We start from the raw sequence: 24,300 nt of genomic DNA on the forward strand, positions 1-24,300 counted from the left end.
GTCCGTCCGTCCGTCTGTCCGTCTGTCCGTCAGTCCGTCAGTCCGTCCATCCGTCTGTCCGTCTGTCTGTCCGTCCGTCCGTCAGTCCGTCAGTCCGTCCGTCAGTCCGTCCGTCCGTCGGTCTGTCCGTCCGTCTGTCCGTCCGTCCGTCAGTCCGTCCGTCAGTCCGTTCGTTCGTCCGTCCGTCTGTCTGTCTGTCTGTCATCTGTCCGTCCGTCTGTCCGTCTGTCTGTCTGTCTGTCTGTCTGTGCCTGCCTGCCTGTCTGTCTGTCCATCCGTCTACTTGTCTGTAAGTCTGTCTACTTGTCTGTCTGTAGGAATCCAGGTTCGTGCCAGGTTGCTCACCTGCCCACCGTGTCAGGCGGCAGCCCATTTAATCATGAGAGGCTGCTCAGGAAGAGCGACCTGGGTAGCAACCCAGTCCAAGTCTCACCGATGACAACACCTGCCATAGCATCTGCCTTGTGCCACTGCGCCACTGGTCACCTGCCCACTGGGAACACCTTGGCAAGTAAGCCGCCAGGTGGGCAAACGAGCAGTGGCGCCGTGTCGCAAGGCAAGTGTCGGAATATTCGCTTTTCACTTTTGCGTGAAAGAACACAGACACCAACAACCACCTTAACCTTGGGCGCAGCACCAAAAACATGCTAGCGCACATATCCGCTTTGGGCCTAATTATCCAAATCGACTGACATTGTTTTATTGTTAGTGGCCAGCCGGTTACCGACATCTCTGCTATGCATCTAATAGACCTAAGTATGTACAAGACGTTCACGAAAGAAAACACACGGCGATAATGCCCCATGTGTTTTGACATGCGAATGCACTGCGTTTTTCTTTGTTGCCGGGTCTGTTGTGCACGGGGTATATCTAGTCCTGCTTTCCATCCCGTCTCTTAACCAATGCCTTCGCCTCCTGCGCAGCTACGTGTGCAGCAACTTCGCTCGGCAGTACCCGCGCCATCCAAACTTCCTATCTGTGCTCGAGGCGCGAATTGCATTCGTCCGCGACCGGTTGCTCAACGACGTGGCTGTCTTCGCCGAGAGCTTCGCCGGCCGGGCCGTGGGTGCCTTCCGCCACTGCGTAGACGAGTACCGCAGTGGCAGCGAGGAAGGACTATTGCGGCTGCGCGATCTGGTTCAGAAACTTGGCATCCACTGGACCCAAAAGCCGGTAGCCTTTTCCAGCACTGACCTCATGGGGCTCCTGCTCAGGTAAGAGTGGGGTGTTTTGCTATAGTTTTATGCATTGAAGCCACCCTAAAGACAAGCTAAGTTTGGTCTGTATCGATTGAATGCCGTGTCGTTATTACACAGACGCTACGCTAACATTCATATGTTTGAGAAGACCTGAAGATTAACTGTGAGCATTACAAGCACCACCAGTTTTCGTAAGTAATCTGCGATGACGTCATGGCAGCTTTGTAGAGGATAGGCGACATCACCATTCACTTCCAAACAGCGATATCAGTTTCAATTTCGGTGTTGTGGTCATGAGTTTCAGTCGACTGGAAGCGAAAAAAAAAAGTTCCATTTTCAAATCAGATTTTCTCAATGATAGATTCGTCATTTGCTACCAAACATAGATATGGCGGCAAAGAGCCATGTAATCGACTTATAAGAACGAAAATCGCATGAAATTTTTTTCAGTGTTCCTCAAAGTCCGCAGTGAAGCACTGCAAACATTGACGATCGCCATCCATTGTTCCTTTGTGAAAAGAAAGTAGTCACCTGTTAAAGCTTTTGTTACGTAAGCATAAAAGTAATCACAAGACGACATTATACACTCTAAAATTTTGGTATCTTTGATGCCCTTTAAACCGACGTCCGAGGACTATGGAAGTTGGCCTGCGTTGACTGGGTACCGCGTCGCGATCAAAAAGAGGCCATTCTTACTGAAAACGGAGCTTCTGTAAGGTAGAAAAGACCAAAATACGAAATACAGGTTCCGCCAGCATCGGCCCTTTTCAAAATTTAAATTCGTATCTCGACAGTTTATGTGCGGATCTCGGAGGCTATGCTGCACAGCATAGCCTCCGATCCGTCCTTTTCTAAGGGCGTCACTAATCGGAATCGACTGACGGGAAGATTTTTAAATGCAATTTCCTCAGTGATAAAAGTATCTTTTCTTTCTGGGTAAACATCATAGGCAGAAAAAAACATAGGAAACACTCTTTACGGAGGATAATAATTGGGTTGCGTTGTACATAACTGTGACTTACGTAGTGACCACGCAGCTTTTTCTCTGATTGTGCTATACCTAACGCTGAATTATTTGTTTCAGGTGAATTTAGAATCCTTCATATCGCGAGTAGGGTGCTTTTTTATGCCAATTAGGCGTAATTGATGGGCCGAAACATATGACAGCAGGTTTCCTGTGTGTGAGACATATGCCACATTGAGTATAATTTTTTTTATTTATTTATTTCATACTGCAGGTCATGTTACAGACGCAAGCAGAACAAATACATACTAGATATTGCAGATACAAGGGCAACAAGTAAAATAAAAAGAAAAACTAAAAATAAAAACGGCATGCCGGATGACTATGCGCTGACATTCGTGTCGGAGGATTCCACTCGCTGATGGTATACGCGGGAAAAAGGAAAATTTAAGAGTGCCAGTTCTAGGGAGTGTTCAAGGGGAGTGTGCACTAGGGTGGTCACAAAAACTCTGCCATATCACACGGTTGTGAATAGTGCGGACGCCCACACGCTTATCCAGCGCCCTCAAACGGCGCCTACTAGATGACGGTAAGACATGCGCCGCGCACATCATGTTTCGGCAGGCTGTCTCTGGAGAACGGTCTTCCGTTGCTGCTGAACGCGCGCCTGCGCTCGTGGCCGTCTTCTAAAAAGTCCTCGGAGCGCGTCGTGGGGCTGAAGCTGGACTTCGAGCCGGTCGATTCTCCGCTGGTGCAACGTACCGCGGCCAGCATCGAGGACGCCCTGCGCGCCGTGGCCCACAACGGCACCTTCATCCGCTTCAAGAGCATCGCGGAGGACGTGGTCCAGGCTCTGGAAGCCCTAGGCGTGCTTGTCCGCAAGGCCCCGCGCTGGCCTGGCAGAGTGCTGTTCTTTAAGGTTAGGAGCATAGCCGCCTGCTGAGGCCCACAATTTCTTTCCTTTGTGAACGCTCCCGCGCGCCAGTCTTTGGAAACAGTGGCCGCAGTGCAACGGACCCTGCGATAAGGGAGAGTGATGGATATGTAATCATCACCCCCCCCCCCCCCCCCACCCCACACACACACTACGCACACTGCTGTACAAAGGACTGTTCCATTTCTCTCCATTTTACCCTGTCCCCTGCCAGCCGCGGCTACCTTAATCCAGCAAACTTCTTTATCTCCTCCGCCCATCTAATCCGCTGTCGCACCGCGCTACACTTGCCATCTCTTGGTGTCCACTCCGTTACGTTAGGGGACCATCGGTCATATGCTCTACGCATGACACGCCCTGCCCATGCCCGTTTTGTTCTTGTTCATCGCAGTGAGGGCTCAATTCGTGCTTGTTCCCTAACCCACTCTACTTTCCATCTTTGTCAGGGTGTAACTTACAGCGGATAATAGGCGAAGAATAGCAGAGCGCGATTGGTAGCTCCTATGGTTCATCCCAGGAGTTTCGTTTTTTTTTTCCTGGTTAAAGAATCTGGAATGGGCGCTCACGTTACGCCCAGAGTTTTAGAGTGGCTCGTATGCGAAAGGGGCGCGTGTGGAAGAATGTAACTAGTATATGAACTGAATGAGCCACGTCATCCATTTGCAGTAAACGTTTCTTATAACATGAACATTATGATTATATGATCATGGACCGCGTATTCATGCAGATCACATAATACACTGTCATATATGCCCCCGCGGTCGTGGAAGCAATGGTAGAGTACTACCACATGGTCCCATGCCTCATTTTTCGGTGTATACGTCGAAACACACTTATTTTTTTCGCAGGGTGTGTGGGATACCACTGTCAGGGCTGTAAGCATAGCAACCGAAGTGCCGCCTTTTCCTGTCTGTAAGCAGTAGTTTACGATTGGAAGCGAGGCGCTGGAAGTGGTAAGGGAATACGCCTACTTAGGGCAGGTAGTGACCGCAGATCCGGACCACGATAGTGAAATAACTAGATAAAAGTGGGGCGCAGCGCATTCGACATTTGTGTTCACAGATAATGAATGGAAGTTCACCAATATCCCTAAGAGAAAAGTACATAACAGCTGTATTTTACCGGTACTCAACTATGGAGCAGAAACGTGGAGGCTAAAGAAAAGGGTTCGACCTAAATTGAGGACAACGCAGCGAGATATGGAAAGGAAACTGATAGATGCAACGTTAAGAGATGGGAAGAGAGCCCAGTGGGTCAGGGAACAAATGCAGGTTGATGACATCCTAGTCGAAATCAAGAGGAAGAGGGCTTGGGCAGGACGTGCAATAAGAAGGCAAGATAAGCAGGAGGCGGCAGCAAGTTAGGTGGGCGGATCATATTAAGAAGTTCGCGGTGATATGATGGCTACAGCTTGCACAGGACGGGTTTGATTGTTGATGAAAGGCAGAGGCAGTGGGTGTAGTCAGGCTCCTGATGATGGTTTAGAACAGACAACCCTTTTTTTTTACAATGTGCCAGGGAACCACACTCAAGACATAGCATATATTGAAAACGACAGTTACGGAAATATTTGGCATGCATCAGCGCTGGCTTTTTTAATCACATTCTTTCAGAATTTTTTGCTGTTATTTATTTGCATGCTCATAACGACATCCGCGTTCCACCGCACTGCTTTACTAAATTTGAAGAAAACAGCGTAGCAACAGGGACAAGAAAAAAGACGGTACAGGCGCTGAATAGCAACTGATGGTTTATTGCAAAGGAACACAAAAAATATACTCTCTTGACAACCAGGGGCACGCATGATCTACGGCAACAACACTGGTAAGATGTCAACTTCAGTCGTGGTGGTCAAGATACAATAGTTCGCAGTCATGAACGAGGACGGATGGGGTGCTTACGCATGTGTGGCGGGTTTTGTGAATATGAAATGATTCGCTGATTTCTCTAGTTAGTCTATATTTGTGATTGTACTCCACTTTTTAACGATACCAAGGTCTTGTACAAGCACAAAGAGAAACCAACTAGAGAAATCAGCGAATCATTTCATATTCACAAAACCCACCACACATGCGTAAGCCCCCCATCCGTCCTCGTTCATGACTCGTCGCCACCTTGCTTGTCCGGAGGCTGCGTGTCCACCTGCAGGACTTGGTCAGTCCCTACCAGTCCTGCGCGGTGCCCGGACGGTCGGTGTTTGCCTCGCTCACACTGACGAGGGATGTGTTTGAGTATGCCTGCTCCAAAGGGGTCTCGGGAGCCTTTGTCGCTCTGGACCAGGCGAAAGCTTTCGACTGCGTGGAGCATGGTTATTTATTCGCCGTACTCCGCGCTTTCGGTTTTCCAGAAGATTTTGTTGACATGCTCCGCTCCCTTTACGCAGGCTTCAATTGCCAGCTAGTTGTGAACGGCAGCATCGCCGCCTCTTTTCCAGTGACGCGGGATGTGCGACAGGGGTGTCCGCTCTCGCCGGCCCTCTTCGTCCTCGCACTTGACCCGCTGCTGCGTAGAGTTGCAATGGAAAGGCGCATTCGGGGTTTCCCGTTGACCGGGCAGGAGACGGTCGTTGTCTCCGCGTATGCGGACGACATATCCCTCTTTGTACGCGACAGCGACAGTTTCAGCGCTTTCTTGGCCATTTTCTCGCAATACGCAGCTGTCTCCGGAGCGCAATTGAACACGACCAAAAGCCACGCCCTCCGGTTCGGCCAGTTCAGAGGTTCTCTGCCAGCAGACGTTCCCTTTGTGAGCGCGGTGCGCGTTCTCGGCGTGCTCTTCGAACCTACCGGGGTTTCTCCCCGCGTTTGGGACGACGTCGTCTCGCGAGCCACACGCGCTCTCTCCGACGCGGCGCGTTTCAAGTTGTCGCTGCACGCGAAGGTCGCCGTGGTTAAAACACGGGCGTGCGCTTTTGCCTTTTACGTCGCGCGCGTCGCGACGATCCCGCGTCGAGCGGCGGATCGCCTCGCGTCCCTAGTGGGGACTTTTGTGTGGGACGGCAGTACGCCAAGTGTTGCCCGCCACCTCCTACACCTTCCGACGAACAGGGGAGGCCTCGGTCTTCCCTGCATTCCGACTGTGGCGCGAGTGCTCGCGTTAAGGTTGGTCGAGGCCTTGCTGGCGAACGATTCCTATCCGGGCCGCTCGCTCATGCTTTATTGGTTAAGTACGGCACGGCGCGCTTTTGTACCCGGGCAGCACTTGGGCCCACAGGCGGAGAGGCCTTTGGCCTTTTACCGCGCTGTCGCAGGCATGAAACAGGCGCTTTACGCCGACCTCCCCGACGTTGATGCAAACTTACCCCCAATTAGACTAAGTGAACTCGTGGCATGCTCTAGGCTGTCGGCAGACGACCAGCGCGCGACAGCTGCCTCCAAGTGGCGCGCTTGGGCGAACGGTCGGCTGCCGCACGAATTGCGGGACTTTGACTGGCTCAGGCGCTGGGGTGTCCTGCCAACGCGCCAGCGTCTAGCCAGGTGGGGCGTTGTGCCAAATGCAGAGTGCGCCAACTGTGGGGCTACCGAGAGCCTGTCGCATGTCATTTTCGAGTGCGTTGTTGCCAAAACCATGTGGCGCCTTGTATACAGACTATTTCAAGTGCGCCAACACTCCCGTGGCAGGCGGCGCCGTGGCTGCTTCGAGCAGCTTGTGTACATTACAGTGCTTTTTGTTTTGTGGCGGCGTAGGTGCCTCGCCGAGGCGCGCCGCACTCCCGCCCGTGCCATGTACCCGGCCTTGCAGAACCTGCGTCTCGTCATCTGGAAATACCTGTCTGAACGGCTCGAAACAGATGGCGAGGAGCGGTTTCTGCGACGCTGGCACACGCGCTTCTATGTGGTTAGGAAGGGTAGGCTCGAGATGCCTCTCGTGCCCTACTAACCCCCCCCCCCCCCCCCCCCCCCACACACACACTTTGAGTTTGTCGGCCTTTCGGCTTTTTGTTTTGACCTTTTTGTATGAATGTGTGCCACCTACTGTTTTTCGTTATCATATGTACCCCTGCGCTCTGTGCTCGTTTAGAAACGATTAGCAGGGCACATTGGGTTTTCGCTTTCTTTGCTGTGAAATTGTAGGGGAGACTTAGTCACTCCCCCCCCCCTCCCCTCCCCTTTTCCACTCTTTTAGTTTTGTATAAGGAGCTCACAGCACTTTGTGTTCTGCTTTGTAAGGTCCCTTAGGAGACGTCATGCATGTTCTGTATGTATGTAAGTACACAATAAATTCTCTTTGTGTAGATCATGCGTGCCCCTGGTTGTGAAGAGAGTATATTTTTTGTGTTGCTTTGCAATAAATCTTCAGTTGCTAGTCAGCGCCTGTCCCATCTTCTCTCTTGTCCCTGCTGCTGCGCTGTTTCCTGCAAGTATGTACCAACTCGCTCAACTCGCCGTTTTACGGAAGTTTACTAAAGCGAGATACTGAAACTTTACCGCTCAGGGGATCGTTCAGTCGCTTTTGAAAAGGCACACTTCATGGCTCTTCTAGTAGTTAGATGAATGCGGTTCTCTTTCGCGCAGTCCGTGGAAACAAATGCGCTGTTAGTTGCAGTGAACATAACTGAGTGCATAGCAAACACGTGCAACCAACACACGAAAGTGCGACTGTACGCCATTTTGCCGTGAAGTCAGGTGAATTGGCAAAAAGCCCAGCCTTATTGCATACATTCAGAATTAATTCAAAGGCATCGTCATCGCTATCATATTACCAGCCTAGTTACGTCGACTGCATGACAATGGGCTCAACAATTAATCTCCAGTCAGCCCTCCTCTCCTGCGCCACCTGCGGTTACATTATGCCGAAAAACTTCCTAATCTTACCTTGGAATCGATCTCGCTGTGGTGGTAGTGGTTTATTTAAAAATAAAAAAGTGAAGCAGAAGAGTGTTGCCGGCCGCGGCAATTGCTATCTAATATCTTAAGCACCCGAGCTGCAGCCGGCGGAAATGAAAGGTCAAGGGAGAGGATAGTGATCCGTTTTAGTCTTCTTGATTTCAGACAGCATACCATTAACTTATTTTGTAGCCCACCATGCTGTGCTTCTATATTTTATAGTCATCACGCCCCCCCCCCCCCCATACTTTTCCTAACCACAGCTGTCTGCGCTGACGAGCATTTGATTTAAAACTTTTTCGTTAGCATTACAGTTTCGGCAATTCATAGCCACAAGCAGGCGCAATTGTGTCGAGACAAATAGTGGCATTTTCTCTGACAGCTGGATAGTTTCGGCAACAGCGTGAACTCGTTTCTGTCGGTGAGCTACAATTCTTAATACACGGACTAAAACCCTTGCCGTGCGATTTGCGTGCGCCCAGCTCGACGAGGTGGGCCGGCTGTTCCCGTTCCTGGAGCCGTTCATGTTCGCGCAGCTGACCAACCGCTACCTTCCGGACCCAAACAAGCTCAGCCCTTCCAAAGGTCTCGTGACCAGCACACCGACGCTGGTGCGTGTTGTGTGCGTGAGGCTGTGTGATGATATCGCATGTTCGTTTCGGGCGCTATGTGCCTGAGTTTTGTTAGGCCACCAGGGCGTTACAGTTATATAAGTAAAAGGTGTGCGAAAAACAAAGGTGCAGTTTCAGTGCAATAAAACACGCGCAAACCAATAGCCTGGAAATACAGGACCGTTGGACAAACCGCATTTAATTCAGAATGGTTGATGCTTTTGCTTGTTTGTTCATGATTCATGGAAGAACCTCGCTCAAAAAGTAAAGCACTGTGCGTGTACGTAATTCTCTGTCCTTGTCCTTTTTGCGCTAAGTTTTTTTCTGCAGCATTTAACTCCATGCAGACTAGACGATTTATTAGGATCACTGCGTCAGAAAAATTGCCGACGCGGAGGGGTAGTCTAGTGGCAGCTGGCTTTTGGGAACAAACTTAGTTTAATAATTCGCAATTCGGCAGCTAGAAACGGTACCACCCTTTTCTTCGCGTAATCAGTTATTGATGGTATTAGAGGAGGTTAGGTTATGAAGCGGGAACGAAGATAAGGGGAGCGAGAATATCAGTACTCCGTTTCTCTTAACATAGAGGGGAGATTTTGTTGTGGCGAAAAGAGAGTAGCGGAGATTAAGCGTTGGTTTTGAGTGCACCGCATTAGCTGGTAGGTGACAACCTCTTTGAATAATCGTAAAAGAAGGATTTTACTCATGTTTAATGGAGCACATAGAGGGGATGTCAACGTCGGGTACAACTCAAGAATGCAGCTATAAATGCTTCTCAAAGGAGGCCCTCCAACTAATGGCGTCAAAGTTTTCAAGACGTCGCGGCTAATCCGACTATTCCGTGGTTTAATAACCTTGCTCCCGTCAGCCCCACGTGGTTCACAGTAACAGGTGCAAGGAAGTTAACCGGGAGGGTATGACAGTCGGTTGCTCCTACCGGCTGGAAGGCGTCCTTTGAGAGGCATTTGCTGCTTCGTTCTTGAGTTTGACTGTAGGTAACAAGAAAAGGTGTAACAATGAACTGCTTCTTGTTGTGGGGCAACTGTGTGTGATGGTTCTGAATGCGGGCGGAATTATCCTGCAGATTTAAGTTGTATCCAATCATAGGTTAATATGAAAAGGCGTTAAACCGTTTATTCCTAATATGCTTTTATACAGAACTGTACTGGTAAAACGCTGTGAATTTCTTTTTAATTTTAATTTGTTTATTATTGGTAGTCGTAGCACCCTTTTGGAAATTTATGACCTCTATCGTTAGATCTCGCGGAGACTCCGAATCCCCGGGATCACTTTAGACAGCGCATGGATGGTAGTGGTTATGCTAGGCGTTTAACAGGTCCTGTGCGAAAGTGACGAGGGCGCGTTGGAGGTTCAGGTCCCAGGAGGCGAGCCAGATGGGCCACAGGGGTCGAAGAAACTTGAACTAATGACTCGTTTGGAATTGCGCCACAGTCTGTATTTTCTCTTCAATCGCGGGTCTGCTTGGTGTGCGGAGGAATGTTGTGAAGCCGGTTCTAGTGGTGCTATCGCATCCCGTTTATCCTCTGGTGCTCAGGTGAAGGCTCTGTCGGCATTCCTGGTCTCGGAGGCCCCGACTGGTCGGGCGCTGAATCTGGTGCGGTACTTGCTGTTCGAGAGGCTCCTGCCGTTGGCTTCTTCCCATCTAGAGAAGACGTTCGACCTGGACACCCGCACGGCATTCCGACTACGTGTGCGAGCCTGCATGGAGGCTACGCGTCGCGTGGAGCCTCGCACTTGGGAGTTCTATACATTCCAGGTGAAAACAACAGATCCATCACTTGTGCTCTTCCAGCCGCCGCGGTGGTTCTCTGGTTATGGCGCTCGGCTGCTGACTCGAAAGACGCCGGTTCGATCCCGGCCACGGTGGTTGAATTTCGACGGAGGCGAAATTCTAGAGGCCGTGTACTGTACGGTGTCAGTGCACGTTAAAGGACCTCAGTTGGTCGAAAGTTCCGGAGCCCTCCGCTACGGCGTCCCTCATCTTTGGGACGTTGAACGCCAATAAATCAAACAAAACGAAACTTTTGCTCTTCCTCCGCGCCATTGATAATGAGGACGTTGCCTGAAAAACTACCGCACTTTTCGGACTTCCGCGAGGGAGGAATCGCAGAAAACAGCGTACCCATCTTTGCTGGCTGCCTAAGAGTTCCCGCTTCAAGACTCACAGGAACCAGGCCAAGGCGAAGGAACTATCGGCCGATTCATCACTGGTGCTTTCCATCTGCGCGATCGCTGCCGTAGACGCTGATAAAAAAAAAAGACCATGCTTTTTACAGTCCTACGAGGTGAATAAGTGACAGAAAATGGCATACCCGCCCCTGTCTTCGGTTCGTTCCTCTAGAATTCCCGCCTGGAGGCCCATGCGAGCCATGGCAAGGCTAGTGAGTTGTCAGTCGATTCATTGCTGGTGCTGGTCTTCTACTGGCCATTCGTGCCGTCGAAAGTGTCCAGAAAAATCCAGCACTTTTCGCGCGGGAGTGGATAGCAACCGCGATAACTATGGAATCTTCATGAAATATCTATGGATACCATGGAATCTCCGGCTGTTGAACAGAATGGACGTTGCAGAAGGATGCAGAAATTGGTGACCTGTGATTAATCAACGCAGAGAAGAGCGAGAAGTGCTGACACGTAACTTCGCCATGCGAGATCACCGGAGTAGTCACTTTACGTGCGAGCGTGCGCGGCTCATTCTCTTCGTGAGCTGTGTAGTTTGGGGTGAGGGGCGGCTGTGTTCCATGGCAAACTCATCATAGCTCGCGCTTGACTCTACTTGATTTCTTCTTGAAAATTTTTGGTTCTTCATTGTGTGAAAAGTAATCTTCCGTAATATTTCCCGGAGAAAAAAAAATAGGATCTTGCCATCGCGCTTTTGAATTTCTCCTTATGCTTGGTTTGGTTTGGTTTATTGGGGTTTAACGTCCCAAAGCAACTCAGGCTATGAGGGACGCCGTAGTGAAGGGCTCCGGAAATTTCGACCAACTGCGTTCTTTAACGTGCGCTGACATCGCACAGCACACGGGCCTCTAGAATTTTGCCTTCATCGAAATTCAGCCGCCGCGGCCGGGATCGAACCCGCGTCTTTCGGGTCGCGGGTTCGATCCCTGCCGCGGCGGCCGAATTTTTATGGAGGTGGAATTCTGGAGGCCCGTGTGCTGTGCGATGTCAGCGCACGTTAAAGAAACCAAGGTGGTCGAAATTTCCGGAGCCCTTCACTACGGCGTCCCTCATAGCCTGAGTTGCTTTGGGACGTTAAACCCCAATAAACCAAACCAAACCAAGCACAAGGAGAAATTCAAAGGCGAGTGCGAAACTAGGGCTATTAAAAAAATCACAAAACGTTGCTTTAGTTCCTGACTGCTCCGTGTCTTTTCTGAACGATGTTAACTATTGCGCAGCGAGAAAAGAGCACTACACAATTTTTAAGCTTCTTTGTTCATAATTTTAGAGCGAAAACCCTCATTTTTACAGTTCCAAAAAAAAAAAAAAGTCCCGTGTCTTTCGTAATCATTCTGAAGAGTTTCAACGACTGTTTAGGACGTGCTGTACGCTTTAAAATTGTTTCACCTGAAATACACCTTATAACGTATCATAAAAAAAGGGAGTCCGAATTAATGAAGAAGTACGTTTTACGATATAACAACCCATAAATTTCATTGTGAGACTGTTGAAGTAAAGGTTTTAAGAGAATACTCCTTTGACAGCCAGTGTTATTGATTTTAATTCACCAATTTTTACAAAGGCAAGGTAAATCAAATCTAATCAGATCGTTATTTCACGGTCACCACAAACATAGGGGATGAAAAAAAAATCTGTTTTAAGCAGCATGACGAGTCCCCACCCCCCATCATGTACAGAGGGCAAAACGCATGCCTAGAACAACTAAACTGTGTGTTCCGGAGCTCTTAAAGCCGCTGCGACCAAGAAAGCCAAAAATGACGATGAAATTCTATGAGTTTAATAGCACATGTTTACATCCAGACCATTTTTAACCAAATATTATGGCTAGTTATCGCGTGTTACGCCCGAAACACGCTCAGAGCGTGTTCTAGACATGCGTTTTGCCCTCTGTACAAGGAAAGAAGCGGTGTGTGCAATAAAAAGTGCTATGTCCAAAACCATTGTTCGAATTTTACAATGATAGATATTCACGCTTTCATAAGTTCTGAACTAAATTTAGAGAAGACCACAAAATGGTTGCGAGTCACATAAACACTAATTATGTTTATTTACAAAGGCGCACGCAGGAAAAAAAAAACAACCAAAAGGTAACAAAAATTACAGTATTGGCGTCAGCCACATTAGTCGTACAAAACAAGTTTTATGAAACACTCTAGCATAGAGGTTTATTAAGCAGTTCCCATTTAGTAAAGGTCATGTAGTATTCTTTTTATTGTTGTTTTTGCGCTAGAAAACAACTGAAACCTTACAGGCGCTTTGTACACAATTTTGCATACAGCAAACTCACAGCTTTTTTCTGAGAGACTGGTGCATCTAGCAGTGATTTCATTGTTTCAGTCGAATTGAGCAGCCTTCTTGTCGCAAATAAGCTGGTTTTTTTTTGTTCCAGGTAGCGAACGCAGTAAATAATATTTCACTCAACAGTGAGCTAGGTAGCACTTTGTCCACCATTTTTGTGTAGATGGATTTTGTCGCAGGTGAAAACATTGAAAGTTTTTGTTCAATTTCGGGCGTAATGTGCATGTTTGAAATGCAAAGTGATTCCACGATTCCTAGGGTGCTTACCTGACATATGAGAACATTTCGATGTTACTATTTCTAACAAATCTGACACTTTGTACGGAATTCTGCACATCGTTGTAAAAACTTACCCGCTGGTCTTTCACGCTCAATAACTAACAAATTCTCTTTCTTGAGGCCTGAATATTTCATTTCATTTCATTTCATTTCGTTTCATTTATTTTTTCCTTAAAGGCCCGAGGGCATTACATAAGGGGGGAGCAAATTTAAGATTCGTGCCAACAAAGACAAGAACACTACAGAGAAAGAAAAAAGAAAAAATAACAGTAAAAAGGAATAAGAATGTACAGCAGGTAGGTGGCGCTGAAAAGGTTATACAATATCTAAAAAGTAAAAAAATTGAGCACATGAGTAAACTCAGGCTAAGGAATGGAAAAAAACAAGGACAATTGTCTGTATAAAGTACAACATATAAATGAAAAGATTGCTCTCACGAAAAATGGTCCTTTAGTATTTCACGGAATGATTTGCGATTAGTGCATGATACAGTGATGTTTGGCAGGGCATTCCATAGTGTTATTGCGTGCGGGAAAAAAGAAGAACTGAGTGCTGACGTACGACAGCTGATGCGAGCGATGCTGTGATTATGGTTCAAGCGGCTAGACGTCCTATAGGGACTATGTGAATAGGTGAAAAAAAAAAATAACTGATTTCAATAAAACAAAAAATGGCGCCTGAAAGGGTTAAGCTGAAAAGATGACCGATTATCAAGTTTTGCTGATTCGAAGTCAGCTATGTTTTTTTTTGTCGAGGAAGCCTGGATGATGCCTTACGCCGTTGGCGCTCGCACTGTTCCTCCAGGAGGTGCTCTCTGCAAGGCGAGCCTCCGCGTCCTCGCGCGTCGTGTCGGCTGTGCTGAACGCGACGCTGGACGAGTACGCGCGCTGGCAGGACGAAAGAACGCTCGCACGCACGCGTGCTCGGCTGCGTATGCTGAGCGCCAAGGGGCGGCCGACGGCGCCCGCGCTGGCCGCGGTGGCCGACATCAACAAGCGGTACCGGCACGTGGCCAGCCTGACGCCCGACAGCGTCTTCCTGTCCTGGTTCACTGCCTCGCTGGCCAGCGGTGTAAAAGTCACGAAGGCCGCTGACGCCAAGGCGCTCGGCAGTGTGGACGACCTGTTCGAGGTGGGTTCTCGGCTGGGGTGTGGAACCTGATGGGCCACGTGATTCCGGTTGGCATGAAATAGCTAGTTGCACGAGTTTCCATAGGGCAGGTCTTCACAAAGACGCCATGTTATACGCTAGAGGAATTTACCTACAAAAACTGGGAAGAATTCAGAGTGTTCGTGTTATGTTGGACAGGGGGCACGAACCCGTGGGAGCGCGTAAACACATAACAGCGGAACGCGTAGAGACGCTTGCGGATGAAGTTATACCTTTCGCATTAGTTGTAATGTGAAAGGTATAACTTCATCCGCAGCGTCTCTTTGCGTTCCGATGTTATGTGCGTATGTGTTCCACAACTAAACAAGGCTGAGGGGGGGGGGGGGGGGGGGGAGAGAAAGGAATAAAAATTATACGTCTCGGTTCGTGCCACGAGCGTGCGACTTAACAATTATTAGAATGCGATATTATGGGGTCTAAGGGGTGCACACCCTTTTCGCCGTGGTTTGGATTGTTACGCAAAATATGGTTAGGCAAAAATGAACAGCAAATAAAAAATGTTTACGAAATTCAATCAATCAATCAATCAATCAATCAATCAATCAATCAATCAATCAATCAATCAATCAATCAATCAATCAATCAATCAATCAATCAATCAATCAATCAAATAAATCACTTGGCTGGCCGCTCGATTCATTTTGTGACCGATTTATTGGCTATTAAATCAGTCCATGATTGTTAGTTTGTTTATTCCATTTTTTAAAAATGCGATACAGCACTGCCGTAGTGCCGGGAGAACAGGAGAGAAACAAAATCTCCTAGCCAGGCTTCTTGCACTGCAGTGCTTTTGCAACGCAAACTCTGCAAGCAACAGTGCAGATGAAATGATGAACTGATCATTTGGTTGATGAATGAAAGCTACCAGGTCAATCACCTCTTACACGTCGCAGCTGGATGCACTGCGCGAAGCTAAGGTACACGTGGATCCGATCGACCCGGTTGTGCGCGTGTCTCCTGTCCTTATGTTCGGCCCCTTCTTGGTGGACGACAAGGCGGCTTCTGATGACCTGAACCTGGGTGCTCTGGGTTCTGTGGTGGGAACGGAAGTGGCCGCTTTCCTGGACCCCGTTTTGGGACTACGAGACGGCTTCAGCCAGGACATGCCTTCATACGATCCCACCACGGCCTCCATCTATCATAAAGCTCTCAGCTGCCTCAGGGACAGGCGACCTGAACACGAGCACGAAGTCTTCGGCAAAGCCGAGGCAGCACAGGTAAGACCCAATTTGTTCGAATAGCGACTGTAGGGAGGTGACGCCGGTGTCCTGTCAGGTGACCACATCGCGTCAGCAAGTGGTCGGGTCGACAGGCAGGGACGGCGAATGGCAGCAGCTGAGCATGTCTATCAGCGGCGAAAATGCGTCGTGTAAGGTTTCGGTCAAGTAAATCAGTAATCTGTGATTCGCTGATGACATTGCCTTGCTAAGTCATTCAGGCGATGAACCGCAAAACACGATCAGTGAATTAGGCAGGCACAGCAGAACGATGGGTCTAAAAATTAACATGCAGGAAACTAAAGTAATGTTCAATAGTCTCGGAAGGGAACAGCGGTTTAAAATCGGTAGCGAGATGCTGCAAGTAGTAAGGGAACAAGTCTACTTAGGGCAGGTAGTGACCGTAGATCGGGATCACGAGATTGAAATAACTGGAAGAATAAGAATGGGGCAGGTTCTCTCTGATCATGAATGGCAGTTTAGCGATATATCTCAAGAGAAAAGTATACCGGGTGTTTTTTTTAGAAGGTCCAAAATTTTTAAAGAAAGGTAAATTCCTTTAGATTTATTTTAACCCTGGGGCTATACTGAGGGCTACGGCGGACACCAGGTAAGAGGCAAACTACTTTAATTAGTTCGCTGATTAACTGAATACGTTAATTAACTTTTATAATTTTTATTTTAGGGGATATGTTCTATTAGCAGAATTGGAGATCGTCTTCCAACCAGTCCAGCCAAGAAAAAAGATTTCCATGAAAAAATTTTTTGCGCGTGTAACGAAGCGAGAAAAAGTCACCCTGGTAGGCAGCTTCACACTGTAACACAGCGTCTGTGAGCGCCTGGGACGTAGCTTGTTCCGCCCTGCACTTTGTGTCAATGCATTTTTGTCCCAGCGCGGCATTCCGTGAGGCCGCGGAGCGAAGCAGCGATAGCGCAGGCCGCCAGTCCGGGACGCGTGACGCAAAGCGCAGGGCGGAGTGAACTACGTCAGAGGCGCTCCCGCCGCTGCGTTACGGTGTGAAGATGCCTACCAGGGTGACTTTTTCGCGCCTAGTAACGTGCGTGAAAAATTTTTAATGAAAATTGTTTTTTCTCGGTTGGACTGTTTAGAGGACGATCTACAATTCTGCGAATACAACATATCCCCTAAAACAAAAATTAGAAAAGTTAATTAACATATTTAGTTAATCAGCGAACTAATTAAAGCAGTTTTCCTCTTGCCTGGCGCCCTCCGTAGCCTCCAGTATAGCCCCAGTGCTAAAATAAATCTAAGGCAATTTACCTTTTTTTTAAAAATTTTGGACCTTCTAAAAAAAAACACCCGGTATAACAGCTTCATTTTACAACACTTACCTACTGGGCAGAAGCAGGGACGCAACTTAAGGACAGCGCAGCGAGCTATGGAAAGAAAAATGACAGGTGCAACGCTATGAGACAAGAAGAGGACAGAGTGGGTCAGGGATCAAGCACGGGTTAATGATATCTTAGTTGAAATCAAGTGGAAGAAACGAGATTGGGCAGGGCATGTAATGTGAAGGCAAGATAAATGGTGGTCCTTAAGAGTAACAGACTGGATTGCAAGGGAAAGGAAGCGTAATAGGGGGCGGCAGAAATTTAGGTGGGCGGATGAGATCAAGAAGTTTGCGGGGATGCGGTGGTCGCAACCGGCAAAGGACAGGGTTGATTGGAAAGACATGGGAGAGGTCTTTGCGCTGCAGTGGGTGTAGTTAGGCTGATGGTGATGGAATTTTCAAAACCCGATTCACCGCGGTTTTCACTGATGAGATGTCTTTCATTGGCTTCTCGGTTGTCGGTCCTGTGTCAGCCGGCCGTTCACGCTCCAGTTTTGTGGTCAGATAGCTTTAGTAACGGTGCCGCTTTTCCTTCATGTTGCTGTAGTTCTAGTAGAGCTGTGCGTTTGGTGAAACAGTGCACCGCGCTAGATGGTTTGCTTTGTTGCATATACTATCAGCAGGAATAGTAAATGAACCATGATAAAAAATTCAGTTTCAGCTCACGACAGCCTAACGCTGCAGTTGGAAAACGAGGAACACGACAGCAGCACTCTACCGAGCTTGACAACTCCCCGAAAAGTGAATAGTTACTGATGCGGTTTAGAAAAAGGTAAGATTTAGAATCGGCTTCCGTAATCTGTTTACGTTTCCTGCCGATAGTGCTTCGCAGAGAGGGCGAAGAAGTACGGGTTCCCGAGTGCAATACTTGGTCTCCGTGGTTCATGTCCGAATGCACTCCTGGGAGTCTTGTACGTGCTCTCTTAAAAAAAACAACACTCTAGCACTACCGGCATTGCTGAAGTGCTGGCTGCTTGAGGAATGGCAGAAGGGGGGCCTCATGAACTAGCCAGGTATGTTGCAGCTGGCTTTAAAGACGCCTTGAGCTTGGACCACGCAGATGTGTGTGGGTGTTTGTTGGCAGACTGCTCATTTGTCTCCAAGTTTTTGACCAAGAGAAGTCGTCGATGTCACCTGTAATTTTAAATGATTTTGATACGTGAATCTCCTTTTTAGTGCTATAGTTCTCTATTAGGCGCATTTCCCGATTTCCGGCATTCCTACGTACAGTCTTTGTCAAAAGTAACCAGGCTTCATGGTTTGATTCTCATTCGTATAACAGCCTGCATGGCTTCCCTAAATATCAAAAATTTCTTTGAAGGTGAGAACAGGGGTTATCCTTACCATAAAGAGATTTATAGCTTCAGGGCTGGCATAATAGCTTTAATATACGACTGAGAAGAAAAAAACGTGCAGCCTGCTTACTTTTGACAAAGACTGTACGTGTCTGAAGCCTGATTTTTTGTGGGCGAGCTGCAGGTTAAGCTGCCAGGTGTGCACATCTTCACATCTTAGGCCTCCATGGTATGTGGTAAAGACTTTTAGGTAAAGTGCCTTTAGCCCGTACGGACCTTAAGTGCCCACAGCAACTAGTGCTACTGCATGATATTCCGCTCTTAGCCATGCTTAACCATCACCTATTTTAACGTGCTAGCGTTAAACGCCCCGTTCACCAGAAAATCCGGCGTCGGCTTTGTCGGCGTCAGCGTTGTGGGTGAAAGATCTCGGGCAAGGCTCTACAGGTGATCCCCAGGCAGCAGCCTAGAAGGTAGGCGGGCCACGTAGGTCACGTGACCTTGCGGTGTCGTCACAACCTGCCCACCGGATATTGGGCAAACTGGCCACCGTGGCAGGTGGGAGTTAAGTTAATGAATGGTCGCTCGGGAAGAGCATCCTGGGGCGTACAAGGCCCACCGCTGGTAGCATCTGCCATTGCACTTCACTGGCACATCGCTTTACTGCTGCAGCACTGCACCGGGAGTAGTATGAGGACTCCCAAATATCTATGAATGTAAAGTAGAGATCGACCCACAGATACTTGAGTTTTATCCCATATACGCTATTACGTCGTACTTTTTGAAGCGGTGCTTTAGTATTCCCTCCTATTTTTTGTTTCTTTGTTCTTGTTATGTCATCTATTCAGCAAAAGTGAACGAGCTTCTGCGTTGCGAAAAATGTAGCGCTATACAGAGCGCCTAGGTGGTGGCCCGCCTATGACGTTTGATATGCTGTGCAGAGTCGATCACACTTGTCTTGAATGGTCTGACGGGATCTCCGAACTGCGCGGGTGACGCCTCGCGGTAGTCACAGGGTTCGTGATCGCATGGTCAAAAGCACTATGAGCGTGAATGATGAGGCCCTCGCGGCCGACTGCGATAGAGGCGTGCGTGGTTTGCGGGTTGCAAGTTCCGGCTGTCTACCACTGAAAGAACACTGGTGGTGACTGAGCCACGAACTCGCAAGACAAAGCATGCATGAATTTTCACGGCGCTATCGCAACACACGAGGCGATGAAGCACTGCGAAGTGCAGCGTGACAAGTTCTCGGCTCAGCAGGGAGTGCTATTAAATGATAAAGAACCAGTGATCGCGACCCGCAAATCACACAGGCCTGAATCTCGGTCGGCCGCGAACCCGGTGACTGCCGTCAGACTTCGCAGGCACAGTTATGAGCGCCCGTCAGACAACACTTTGACAATTGTGATCGACTCTGTACACCCGACCAAGTCTTTAACTGGCGTGATTTTCGCATCCCTATTTGCACCTTGTAAAAGGGCTCTCTCGGCTAAACCATTGACATATTTATGCTGTAGTTTGACGCATGTGGGGGCACTTGGCGGTCCATTTTTTTTCATAATATGCTAGAGTGTAGTACTAGGCTGAGTGGATCAAAATTGTTAGAAATACGCAACGTCTGCAGCTACGAAGAGCCAGTGGATGCAATGACACACCTTGACACATCCGATATCCCGCCACCTTCCACTCTTCCCTCAGATCCGTTCCTGTCCCATGTTTCCGAGAAACAGGCTTTGCGTCAGCGAACACGCGCTCTAATTCCTCCGCGTTCATACCCTCTCCCCCGGAGTCTCACTCGGGAGGAGGGGGTATCTGTGCGCCGAATTCCGGCAGGAGCGGCTCTGACTCCTTCTGTGCGTCATCGGTGGCGTGACAAACGTTACAAAGTGACTGACAAGTGTCCCCATTGTGGTGCTGCGCCCGACCAGTGTGACGAAAAAATTCGCTGTGGCTTAGCTTGGTTAAGTCCGGTAATTGCGAAAGCAATATCCGTACCTACGCCATGGTACAGCTGGTAGTGTAGCTGGTGGTGGTGCTTGTGGTTAGACTTGTGGTGATGCATCGGTTATACAATCCAATCCAATCCAATCCCATCCAATCCAATCCACTCCAATCCAATCCAATCCAATCCAATCCAATCCGATCCAATGTAATCTAATCTAATGTAATCTAATCCAATCCAGTCCAGTCCAATCCAGTGCAATCCAATCTAATGCAATCCAATCTAATCAAATCTAATGCAATCAAGGTCAAATGAAGGTCAGTGGTGGTCACCGCCGCGGCACGATGGTGGTCACCGCCGCGGCACGGCAAAGGCGTGAAAGTGCAAGAGTATTCTAATGTAATCCAATCCAATCCAATCTAGTCCAATCCAATCTAATCCAATCTAATGGTTTGTTTGGTTTATGGGGTTTAACGTCCCAAAGCGACTAAGGCAATGAGAGACGCCGTAGTGGAGGGCTCCGGAAATTTCGACCACCAGGGGTTCTTTAACGTGCACTGACATCGCACAGTACACGGGCCTCTAGAATTTCTCCTCCAAAGAAATTCAACCGCCGCGGCCGGGATCGAACCCGCGTCTTTCGGGTCAGCAGCCGAGCACCATAACCGCTGAGCCACCGCGGCGGCAACCAAACCAATCTAATGTAATCAAGGTCAAATGAAGGTCAATGGTGGTCACCGCCGCTGCACGATGGTGGTCACCGCCGCGGCACGGTGTCGTGCCGGCGCCCACATTTCGCTGGCGGGACTGTCTAAACCAGCGCTGCGCGTCCGCCGGCGCTCAAAGCAGGCCCAGACTTTCTCGGACAAGTCGCGACATGCAGCGTGACTCATCCAGCCAGGCCGGCGCCGACACGGACCCTTCCTCCTTCCCTCCTCTCCGTCGGTGCGGGCTCCTCCGACGCGTAGCCTCTCGACCATTGGTCCAATTTGAACGGTGGCCAGTGATTGGAGGATTTGAACGGCTGGCTGCCGTAACCGTTACCAGCGGCTATAAAAACGGAGCCGCGCTGAACCCGAGGAGCAGACGGGCAGCAGAAGAGCCATCACGCCGGAGCTATGCTCGCCGCCGGGGCCGCCCTTCTTCTGTGTGCCTGCCCGTGGTGCTCTTGACTCTTGTATCATGTAAAAGCCCTTGTACATACTGTACATAAAATTTATTTGACTCACCGTCGCCTCGACCGTTCCTTGGCTCGGACACCCAGTCCCAACAGTGGCGACAGCGGTGGGATGCCCCAGTCCCAACAGTGGATGGCAGCTGCGGGATCGACCGGCGTCAGCTACCTCGGCGCGGTGAGTGCCTGATGTTTTCCCCTCAATTCGCCAGACTGCTCTAGCACACGTGATTGTAGTTTAGAGTAGGGCTGTGTGTAGCACTGTAGAAAGCTTTGCAGTTTCGAGCCAAGTCGGAGCGCTTTGAAACGAAAGCTGGTGCAGAGGGAGTAAACGAGGCGTTTTGGAAAGAATTGCTTGCGCGTGTCATGCTAGTAGCGCTATAGTAGTGAACCGCAAGGGAATTCTAAAAGGGCAAGCTGCAAGAGACTATTGTGCGCGATGGAGAAGCTTAAAGTGAAGGAACTCGTCGAAATTTGTGAAGAGCTAGGCCTTACCTTAGGCCGTGCGAAACGAAAGCAGGCGATTCTCGAGATCATGCGGAAGGAGGGCGTAACGGCTGAAGAAGCCAATGAGGCCTTGGTTGAGATCAATGAACGCCGTGAGCGCGAAGACGCAGAGCGAGAGCGAGAGCGACAAGAACGCCTTCAGCGGGAAGAGCGAGAGCGAGAGGAACGCCGAGAGATTAGAAAATTAAAAGAGTTGGAGTTGCTGCGAAGCTCGCCTGCGCCTAGTGTAGCTTCAATGACAGTGCAGGCTAACGGCCAAAGAATCCGAGACCAACTGCCGCCGTTCGTAATAGGCGAGGACATGGCAAAGTATCTCGTGAAATTTGAGCATGTCTGTGAGAGGAATGTCATTGAGCGAGAACTGTGGGCACAGAATTTGCTAGCTCTGCTTCCCGGGGAAGCATCTGACGTGATAACGTGTTTGTCGAAGGAGGCGTTCGAGAGTTACGATGAGGTCAAAGAGGCCCTGTTGAGGAAATATAAGCTGTCACCTGAGGCATTCCGGCAAAGGTTCCGGTACGCAAAAAAAGGCAGTGAGTCGCACATCGACTTCGCGTTTAAGCTGAAAGCCGACCTAGTTGAATGGCTCAAGGGCGAGGAAGTTTATGACGATCGTGATAAGGTGGTAGAGTGCATTGCGCTGGAGCAATTCTACCGCTGCATCCAGGACGATGTAAGGCTCTGGCTGCAGGATAGGCTTACTGAGGTTAAGCTCAACAAGGCAGCAGAGCTGGCTGAGGAATACTACACTCGCCGAAACTTGCACAGCAGGGCATTACGCATCGAAAAGGCGGAAACAAAGGATGCTTCTCTAAGGAAGCCTGATGGAAGGAAACCGTTCGCGCGTCGCGATTTTCGAAAAGATGCGTCCGCTTTAAAGGAGGCTGTAGGCGAAGAACAAAAGGAGTTAAGGAAATCTGACGATGCTCCTAAGCAGCGCGCTGATGCCGCACGTGCGTTTGAGTCACGGAGGCCTTTGACATGCTACCACTGCAAAAAGGAAGGGCATATCGCGGCAAACTGTAGACAAAAGGTTGCTTTCGCAACGATTCGGGAGACAGACAAGAATATGCGGTTGTTGGAACCATATATGCAGGAGATAAGTGTGAACGGTAAGAGATGCAAAGCCCTTCGTGACTCGGCGGCAACTATGGACGTTGTCCACCCGTCCTTAGTTTCTCCGAATGATTTTACAGGAGAATGCGCGTGGATAAGGCAAGTAGCCGAGGAGCAATGTGCTTGCTTACCGATAGCTACAGTGATCATTGAGGGTCCTTTTGGTCAGCTTAACACCGAGGCGGCCGTGTCTGCCGCCCGCCCTGAGCATTTTCCTTACCTCTTTTCGAACAGCTCAGAGCAGCTTCTGAGGGATAGAGGCAAATTGTTCTTTGCCGGCGTGGCATGCATGGCCCTTACGCGATCTCAAGCGCGGAAGCTTTCGCAGAAACTTGACCTTGCACCGGAGAGGGAAACACCGCTTAGGGAAGCGGATGAGCATTGTAGCCTAGATACGGTGTCGGTGGAACCTCAGATCGAGGACTCTCCGGGAAGCGGAGAACTCGCTGCTAACGAAACTGAAAACAGTTTCAACGATAGTGGCAACGAGAAGGTAACGGCGACGCTACTGAGCGAGGCGAATTCCACATTGAGCCCAGTTTCCGACACTTGGCACGAGTTAACTCAGGTTGACAGAGCGACGCTCGTTCGGGAACAGCAGGAAGATAGCTCGATAATAGCTTTGCTGGATAAAACTAAAGGAGGAACAAAGAAAAAGAATGTTTCATTTCATCAGAAATCCGGCTTGTGGTACCGAAATTACGCTGACGCCCGTGGCCGCAAGTACGAACAGCTTTTGATCCCACAAAAGTATCGCCGTCAGCTATTGAACCTGGCGCACGAAAACGCGTGGGCAGGGCACCTCGGCGTGAAAAAGACCAAAGCTAGGCTCGCCCAAGAGTATTACTGGCCTCATTGCTGGAAGGACATTGAAGGCTTTGTGCGCTCTTGCGACACTTGTCAGAGAGTAGGCAAGTCTACCGACAAGTGGAAGGCGCCCATGAAACTGGTGCCAATCATAACCGAACCCTTCCGCCGGTTGGTAATTGACATTGTAGGGCCACTGCCCGAGTCCAAGAACGGTTGTCGGTATATTCTGACTGCTCTGTGTGTCGCGACAAAGTTTCCTGAAGCGATACCTCTCAAGGAGCTCAATTCTCCTCAGGTCGTAGACGCCCTTCTCTCAATTTTCGCTCGTGTCGGATTTCCCTCGGAAATTCAGTGTGACAATGGCAGTGTCTTTACCAGCTGCCTAACCTCTACCTTTTTCGAAA

The 24,300-nt window shown here is 49.2% G+C and overlaps 1 protein-coding gene and 1 pseudogene across 3 annotated transcripts in view; both read left to right on the forward strand.

Moving 5' to 3' along the window:
* LOC149362622 (uncharacterized) overlaps positions 1 to 24,300 on the forward strand; it is a 53,243-nt gene that overhangs the window by 23,337 nt on the left and 5,606 nt on the right. For 2 of the 3 annotated variants that reach the window (XM_089569773.1, XM_089569774.1), the window contains exons 4-9: positions 924 to 1,214; positions 2,788 to 3,082; positions 8,406 to 8,534; positions 10,090 to 10,311; positions 14,118 to 14,444; positions 15,377 to 15,700. In XM_089569773.1, coding sequence (XP_089425899.1) covers positions 924 to 1,214; positions 2,788 to 3,082; positions 8,406 to 8,534; positions 10,090 to 10,311; positions 14,118 to 14,444; positions 15,377 to 15,700 — 1,588 coding nt within the window. The remainder of the gene's footprint in view (positions 1 to 923; positions 1,215 to 2,787; positions 3,083 to 8,405; positions 8,535 to 10,089; positions 10,312 to 14,117; positions 14,445 to 15,376; positions 15,701 to 24,300) is intronic. The other variant, XM_089569775.1, reaches the window with a different exon arrangement.
* On the forward strand, positions 21,863 to 22,423 carry LOC149362623 (uncharacterized; annotated as a pseudogene).

The sequence above is a fragment of the Amblyomma mixtum genome, chromosome 2 (genome assembly GCF_055824585.1).
Source record: "Amblyomma mixtum isolate Tamu chromosome 2, ASM5582458v1, whole genome shotgun sequence".
NCBI classification, from domain to species: domain Eukaryota; kingdom Metazoa; phylum Arthropoda; class Arachnida; order Ixodida; family Ixodidae; genus Amblyomma; species Amblyomma mixtum.